The sequence below is a fragment of the Babylonia areolata genome, chromosome 30 (genome assembly GCF_041734735.1).
Source record: "Babylonia areolata isolate BAREFJ2019XMU chromosome 30, ASM4173473v1, whole genome shotgun sequence".
Taxonomy (NCBI): domain Eukaryota; kingdom Metazoa; phylum Mollusca; class Gastropoda; order Neogastropoda; family Buccinidae; genus Babylonia; species Babylonia areolata.
The window spans coordinates 20,452,505-20,461,667 of NC_134905.1; the positions used below are offsets into that span (position 1 = coordinate 20,452,505).

At 42.5% G+C, this 9,163-nt stretch overlaps 1 protein-coding gene across 1 annotated transcript in view; it reads right to left on the reverse strand.

Annotated features, from left to right (window-relative positions):
• Positions 1-2,740: 2,740 nt before the first annotated feature.
• Positions 2,741-9,163, reverse strand: part of LOC143275576 (heparan-sulfate 6-O-sulfotransferase 3-B-like) — a 9,476-nt gene continuing 3,053 nt past the window's right edge. The window contains exons 2-3 of the mRNA XM_076579776.1: positions 7,646-7,808; positions 2,741-3,703 (exon numbers count right to left, since the gene is read on the reverse strand). Coding sequence (XP_076435891.1) covers positions 3,050-3,703; positions 7,646-7,808 — 817 coding nt within the window. The 3' untranslated portion in view covers positions 2,741-3,049. The remainder of the gene's footprint in view (positions 3,704-7,645; positions 7,809-9,163) is intronic.

Genomic DNA, 9,163 nt, shown 5'->3' on the forward strand with positions numbered 1-9,163 from the left:
TTGTTGGTGTCCCAACAGCAGACAGATCTGGACGAATCTGGTGAACAGTTCAAACAGACTTTGTTGGTGTCCCAACAGCAGACAGATCTGGACGAATCTGGTGAACAGTTCAAACAGACTTTGTTGGTGTCCCAACAACCAACAGACCTGGACGAATCTGGTGAACAGTTCAAACAGACTTTGTTGGTGTCCCAACAACCAACACACCTGGACGAATCTGGTGAACAGTTCAAACAGACTTTGTTGGTGTCCCAACAACCAACAGACCTGGACGAATCTGGTGAACAGTTCAAACAGACTTTGTTGGTGCCCCAACAGCAGACAGACCTGGACGAATCTGGTGAACAGTTCAAACAGACTTTGTTGGTGCCCCAACAGCAGACAGATCTGGAGGAATCTGGTGAACAGTTCAAACAGACTTTGTTGGTGTACCAACAGCAGACAGACCTGGACGAATCTGGTGAACAGTTCAAACAGACTTTGTTGGTGTCCCAACAGCAGACAGACCTGGACGAATCTGGTGAACAGTTCAAACAGACTTTGCTGGCATCCCAACAACCAACACCTGGACGAATCTGGTGAACAGTTCAAACAGACTTTGCTGGCGTCCCAACAACCAACACACCTGGACGAATCTGGTGAACAGTTCAAACAGACTTTGTTGGTGTCCCAACAGCAGACAGATCTGGAGGAATCTGGTGAACAGTTCAAACAGACTTTGTTGGTGTCCCAACAACCAACAGACCTGGACGAATCTGGTGAACAGTTCAAACAGACTTTGTTGGTGTCCCAACAACCAACACACCTGGACGAATCTGGTGAACAGTTCAAACAGACTTTGTTGGTGTCCCAACAGCAGACAGACCTGGACGAATCTGGTGAACAGTTCAAACAGACTTTGTTGGTGTCCCAACAACCGACAGACCTGGACAAATCTGGTGAACAGTTCAAACAGACTTTGTTGGTGTCCCAAAGGAATCTGGTGAACAGGTCTTCTGTGCGGTGCCCCCACACGACTCTTCACAGAGCTGAGGGGGAAATAAAAAAAAAAAGAAAAAAAAAGACAACGACCATGAACATGAAGAATGCTGTTCCTAACATCTCCAATAGTCAACAGGTCTGTGATGACCACCAAACCGCAAGTTGGATGAATAATAATATGGATTTTGGTCCCTTAAGTAGCAGTTGTTTGACTGCTGGAAGACAAAACCCAGTTATTAAAAAAAAAAAAAAAAAAAAAAAAATTACTATCAAATTTCAAAACACAACAGCCAATGGCAAATCACCCTACAGTTTCAGTTTCATTGTCAAGGCGGCATCAAGAGTGTGCAGATCGATACATATACACACTGCACTATATCTGCTAAAGCAAAAAAAAAAAAAAAAAAAAGTGGAGCAGATGCCTTACCTAGACTTGAACCCAAAACACCAGTCAGGGTCTTGAGATCCTACATTAACCTAAAATGAGATAAGGTACATGTATACTTGTAAACAAAATTAACAGATAGGTAAAACTTACGCATTCAAAAAATTTCGTATCATAATAATAATAATAGGTAAAACTTATACATCAAAAAATACATATCATACAAAATGAAAGACACACAGAAGGCGAATAACTGAAATAAAACGAGATTAAAAAGGATCTTTGTTCAGCGGACTGCTGCACAGACACCCACACATGTCTGCATCCTCACACAAGTGTGTACACACAGATACTGTTTGACACACACACACACACAGATACATAATGCATGCGCACACATACACACACACCACACACACACACACACACTCACACACAAAGTGCACATACACCAACTTGCAGCCTGAGAGCTGCACTACAACTCTCTTCTTCACTCTGCTACTGATCCACCTGCCCATGTTGCAACATCGTCTGCTTGAGATTATCTGAAAATAGGCAGCATGATTGATCTATTTCATTATTTTCTAAATTAAAAAAAACAACAACAACTACATGCCAGTCTTTAAAAATATATCACATACGTGGTCCGGCCAGTTCAGAAAGGGCCTAGCTTGTCCAACACAACAATCCACTAGCTCCAGGCAAATAAAATTCCCAAACGACACATTAGTAATGGAAGCACGACCAATAAAAATTAAAAAAGCCCACCAAAAAAAAACCAACACATACCAGTCTTCAAAAATATTGCCTTCCCAGTCAGACTAGTTCAGAAATGGCTTAGCTTGCCACTACACAATGATCCACTTGCCCCGAGACAAAAAAAAAAAGAAAAAAAAAAGCTCACACCCAAAATTACATGCTAGTCTCAGAAAAGCCACCACTACACTGTCTCAAAAAAAAAAAGAAAAAAAAAAGGGACCTTTGTGCCATTCTTCAAACATACTGCTTTCCCAGTCAGGCTCGTTCAGAAACCGCCTCGTTTTGCTCAAAACAATGTTCCACTTGCTCTTGGCTGTCAGGCAGCCGTTGATGCCAAGTCCTACCCAACAGAACTCCTCGTTTTCTTCAGCTCGGGTACCAGCTTGCCAAACTTGTCTCCTCTTTCTTCCCCCCATGCCCCCCCCCCCCCACCCCCCCCCCCCCCCCCCCCCCCTCCTTTTTTTTAATTATTTTTTATATAAACCAAACGATGACAACTTTCACATTCTTTGTACCAACCAATGACAACTTTCTTCTTTTTTTTTTTTTAATTATAAAATCACTCTTTTGAACTGGTTTTCCTCTGATTGTAAGCAAATCAGTAGCTGGTTTTGAACTGGTGTCCCTCACTAGTTGTTAGCAAATTAGTCGCTGCTTTGAACTGGTGTCCCTCTAGTTGTTAGCAAATTAGCTTTGAACTGGTGTCTCTCTTGTCGTTAGCGAACTTTGTCATTATCTGGAATTCGTGTTCCTTCTAGTCTTTATACACTTTAACTTGTGCCGCTCCAGCTGTTTGCTCCAGCAGTTTGCAAACGAGGCGTTATTTTGCACAGTTTGTGCAGCTGTGGCTGTTAGTGTGTTGGTCATTGTTTTCAACTTGTCTCTCTCTCTCTCTCTCTCTCTCTCTCTCTCTGTCGTTGTCCCTTAGGTCTGGTTATGCACCGTGCCTTTATCTGCTCTGCCGCCCTTGAGCAGGCTCGCTCTCAGTCTCCTCCATGAAGCATCTGTCCTGATGGCCTCCCCGTTCGTTATGCCGTCAACATCTTCATCATTGGGCGACCAGAGGTTCTTCTCTTCAGGGGACACAGTATACCTCCCCTCCTCTCTGTCCTTCTCTTGCCCAACAGTCTGCTGAGCAATGAGCTGCTCCAGCTCCTCAGAAAGGGGCCGACCCTCCTCCTCGTAGGCTTTGCGGACCCTCTGCAGGAACAGGTCCTTGGCGAACTGGTAGAGCTCGACGTCCAGGTAGTTCAGCTCTGCAGTTCGCCTTAAGTCGTCCTCTCCGATGTTCCCCTTGTTGCTTTTGGTGTGGTTCAACTGGACAAAGTCGCGGAGAAAGTTCATGTGCAGTGTGTGCTCGAACAGGAACTGTGAGGCCGTCTGGAACTCGGTGAGCCCGAAGAAGGCCATTTCGCGCAGGTTCTGTTTGGCGGAGGCCAGCAGGAGGGCGCCGCGCTGGGTGGGGGACATGGCGGAGGTGTTGTAGCAGTTCACCACCGTCAGGTCGGCCAGCATGCGGGTCTGGCGGTTGAAGGCCAGGTTGTGGGGACAGTCCATGAACTCCTTCAGGGTCACCCCCTGCAACACACAGCAGGACACCTGTAGGTCCGTGACTACACACTGAAAATATGCATATACTCACTGAGAAAATATACATGTACACACAAAAAATATACGTGTATGTACACACTGAATATGTACACGTGTACGATAGGTACACACTGAAAATATACATTACGTACACAGTGAAAATAAACAAACGTACACACTGAGAAAATATACAGGTATACGTACACACTGAAAGTATACATGTTGATGCACACACTGAAGATGTTCATATGTACACATTGAAAATACACACAAGTAGTGGAGTACACACTGAAAATAAAGAAATGTACACACTGAGAAAATATACATGTAGATACTCAAAATATATGGGTGTACACACTGAAAATGTACATTATACACAGAAAATATACATGTACACACAGAAAATATACATGTGCACACTGAAAACATACATGTACACACTTAGAAAATACATATGTATATGTACACAATGATAAAACACACACATACAGTAACACATTGAAAATATACATGTACACACTAAGAAAATAAACATGTATACACTAAAAATATACACGTACACACTGAAAAATACAAATTATGTACACAATGAAAATATACATGTATACGTACTTACTGAGAAAATATACAAGTACACACTGAAAATATACATAAATACACTCTGCAAAGCAGTGAAGAAGAACACATGGGGACAGTCCATCAACTCCTTTATGGTCACCCCCGAAAGACACTTAATCTTGGTCACGGCGCCTGCTGGGTAAAGGGTGGAGATTTATTCCCGATCTCCCAGGTCAACATATGTGCAGATCCGCTTAGTGCCTGAACCCCCTTCGTGTGTATGTATGATATGCAAGCAGAAGCAGAAGATCAAAATACTGCACGTTAAAGATCCTGTAAGCCATGTCAGTGTTCGGTGGGTTATGGAAACAAGAACATACCCAGCATGCACACCCCTGAAAACAGAGTATGGCTGCCTGCATGGCGGGGGTAAAAACGGTCATACACGTAAAAGCCCACTCGACTCGCATACATGTAACGAGTGAACGTGGGAGTTGCAGCCCACAAACAAAGAAGAAGAAGAAGGGTCACCCCCCCCCACCCCCACCCCCACCCCCACAACAGCGTCCGTCGGGGGTGACTCTGAAGGAGTTGATGGACTGTCCCCATGTGTTCTTCCTCACTGCTTTACAGGGTGTATTTATTTTGAGTGGAGTGATGGCCTAGAGGTAACGCGTCCGCCTAGGAAGCAAGAGAATCTGAGCGCGCTGGTTCGAATCACGGCTCAGCCGCCGATATTTTCTCCCCCTCCACTAGACCTTGAGTGGTGGTCTGGACGCTTAGTCATTCGGATGAGACGATAAACCGAGGTCCCGTGTGCAGCACTTCAATAGGAAAAACAAATAATACTGCACGCAGGAAAAAAATACAAAAAGATGGGTGGCGCTGTAGTGTAGCGACGCGCTCTCTCTGGGGAGAGCAGCCCGAATTTCACACAGAGAAATCTGTTGTAATAAAAAACAAGAGAGGCAAGACCTTCAAGACTCACTTGTGATACACTTTTTTATCCAAGCTTTTTATGTATTGAGTTTTATGTATTCAAGATGTAATGTTTAAGATGAGAAAGATCAGTTTAAAGCAAATTAAGTCCCCTAGCATTAATTACAGAGTAATTTCCCTTCTTTACTATCTGCACCAAAACGTTTGCAAAATAAATAAAACTTCCATGCTTAGCAAAAGAAGTTCCTGTTTGAACAAAAAATGATAATAATCGCTGCTCTTGTTGTTGTGTCAGAGTATCAGATCAAAGTGCCAAGTTTAGAGAATACAAAAAATACAAAGATAACAGTAAATGCAGTTTGCATATAATTAGGCGTCATTTTTTTTTTTTTTTTTTTTGTGCCCATCCCAGAGGTGCAATATTGTTTTAAACAAGATGATTGGAAAGAACTGAATTTTTCCTATTTTTATGCCTAATTTGGTGTCAACTGACAAAGTATTTGCAGAGAAAATGTCAATGTTAAAAGTTTACCACGGATACACAGACACACAGACACACACACACAGAGACAACCGAACACCGGGTTAAAACACAGACTCACTTTGTTTACACAAGTGAGTCAAAAATACAAATGCAAATACAGCGGAGTGGCGATGGCCCAGTGGTAACGCGTCCACCCAGGAAGCTAGAGAATCGGAGCGTACAAGGATCGAATCCCACCCCTTGCCAGAACTGTCTCCCCCTCCACCACCAGACCTTCATCAATAAACTGGATGCAAGTCGTTCGGATGAGACAATAAACCGAGGTCCCATGTGCAGCATGCACTTAGCGCACGTAAAAGAACCCACGGCAACGAAAGGGTTGTTCCTGGCAAAATTATGTAGAAAAATCCACTTCGATAGGAAAAACAAATACGCAGGAAAAAATACAAAAAAATGGGTGGCGCTGTAGTGTAGCGACGCGCTCTCCCTGGGGAGAGCAGCCCGAATTTCACACAGAGAAATCTGTTGTGATAAAAAGAAATACAAATACAAATACAGCGGAGTGGCGATGGCCCAGTGGTAACGCGTCCACCCAGGAAGCTAGAGAATCGGAGCGTGCAAGGATCGAATCCCACCCCTTGCCAGAACTGTCTCCCCCTCCATCACCAGACCTTCATCAATAAACTGGATGCAAGTCGTTCGGATGAGACAATAAACCTTTTTGTATTTTGTATTTGTATTTCTTTTCATCACTACAGATTTCTCTGTGTGAAATTCGGGCTGCTCTCCCCAGGGAGAGCGCGTCGCTACACTACAGCGTCACCCATTTTTTTTTCGTTTTTTTTGTTTTTCCTATCGAAGTGGATTTTTCTACAGAATTTTGCCAGGAACAACCCTTTTGTTGCCGTGGGTTCTTTTATGTGCGCTAAGTGCATGCTGCACACGGGACCTCGGTTTATCGTCTCACCTTGGTGAATGTGTGCAGCAGCTGCACATGGGGAATGCAGCTAACTAAGCGTCTCATCTGAAAGACTATCACCCAGACCACCTCTCAGTTGAGGTCTTGTGGAGGAAAGACAGCAAAAATGCAGTCCGTACACATATGTAGGGTCTCGAAAAGTCAAATCCTTGGACACTTGCTTCCGAACTGGATGCATTATCTTCTTTTTTTCCCCTTTTTTTTTTTCATTGAATTTTTGTTTACATTGCATAAATCTTAATATAACTAAATAATATAACTAAAAAGTATGAATACAATACATTACATTAACTTGATGCATAGCAGGGGGTGGGGGGCTGGGGAGTGTAACAAGACAAAAAACGTATACAGATGAAGAACATAGGCATACATAATGCATTCTTTACATAATTTTTTTTGTCACTGTACTAAATATGCACTTCGTTACAAACAAAAAAACAAACACACACACACAAACAAAAAAACACAAAAAAACCCACAAATAAATGAATAAATAAGTAAATGAATAAATTGGGAAAGAAAAAAAAAGAGAGACAAAACTTTCAGGCACTTTCTTGGTATGCACGTAGGAAATTTCTTCATATGAGTATCTATACTGCACTTTTTCATCATCTAAACAGACAATGTAATACACTCAAGGTGTGAGATTGTATCACCACGAGACAAAGGACATCAAAATATCAACAATAAATAACAGAATAAAGTAACATTGGGGAAACAGAAAGTCAGTTTCCTTTAACTAATGCATTGTGAAACTAGTTTGACAAAGTTCATTGTTCTATCAGGTTCATGTATGGCAGCCATTTTATAACAAATTCATGCTTTTGCATGGTTTTTCAATTTTATATCATCTAGTCTTACATTCTGTCAAAAACATTTGGGTATTTGGTCTAAGTTTGTTTATTCTGCAACTGCGTGCATTACCGCCCCACCCCCAGCACCACCCTTTTTGATAAAAAAAAACCCCTACACTCCAGTCCTCCTCGTTGTAGCAGAAAGGAACCTCCTTCAGAGTCGCCTCCCTTCCGTTGCACTTAAGTTGGGCCGCCTTCCAGGTGGCGCCGCGTCGCACGTGCATCCACTCGCTGATGAAGCGCCGCACTGGGTCCCGGATCATTGTAATGTAATGGTACCTGCTCGTGGAAAAGACGGCATCTTGTAAATTTTTATGATATATCATATATCATAATAATAATAATAATGGATACTTATATAGCACACTATCCAGAAATCTGCTCTAGGTGCTTTACAAAAACACTTTGTTAACATAAAACATTACATCTATGTTAGATACACACACCAAAATGTGACTACACACACACACACACACACACTGCATACATACATTTTAACAATACATGTGTATCTAACAGCTACCCTAACACATACGCACACATAGGCAGGCACAAACTTACATAAACTCACGCACACACAATACACATTCACATACATGCATGTAGTTATGTACACACACATATGTATACACACATAGTCAAGCACAGCTAACGCAAAGGAAGTGGACCTGCCACAATTGAACTTACTGCTGAGGGAAAAGGTGGGTTTTGAGACGAGATTTAAAAGATGCGAGGGAATCAGAATGACGGAGGTTATCAGGGAGCCTGTTCCATGTCTTCGACGATTGAAAAGAAAACGATCTGTGTCCATAGGTCTTACTGCTGACGTCATACAGTTTTGGTGCATGCTTATTGCTGACCGCTCCCTTTTGGAGCAACACACAACAGTGCATGCTATTGCTAACCTCCCCATTTTGAAGACCGTTAGGTGTTATAAACAACAGTGCATGCTATTGCTAACCTCCCCATTTTGAAGACCGTTAGGTGTTATAAACAACAGTGCATGCTATTGCTAACCTCCCCATTTTGAAGACCTTTAGGTGTTATAAACAAGAGTGCATGCTATTGCTAACCTCCCCATTTTGAAGACCGTTAGGCGTTATAAACAACAGTGCATGCTATTGATAACCTCCCCTCTTTCGGAACAACAAACAACAATGCATGCTATTGCTAACCTCCCCATTTTGAAGACCGTTAGGCATTATAAACAACAGTGCATGTTATTGATAACCTCCCCATTTTGAAGACCGTTTGACGTTATAAACAACAGTGCATGCTATTGATAACCTCCCCTCTTTCGGAGCAACACACAACAGTGCATTCTATTGATAACCTCCCCTCTTTCAAAGCAACAAACAACAGTGCATGCTACTGATAACCTCCCCTCTTTCAAAGCAACAAACAACAGTGCATGCTACTGATAACCTCCCCTCTTTCAAAGCAACAAACAACAGTGCATTCTATTGATAACCTCCCCTCTTTCGGAGCAACAAACAACAGTGCATGCTACTGATAACCTCCCCTCTTTCGGAGCAACAAACAACAGAGCATGCTATTGCTTACTGCTCCCTTTTTGGAGACCTTACAAGTACAAAGAGTTTTCAGTTTCCAAATGTCCAAGACATGCAGACTAA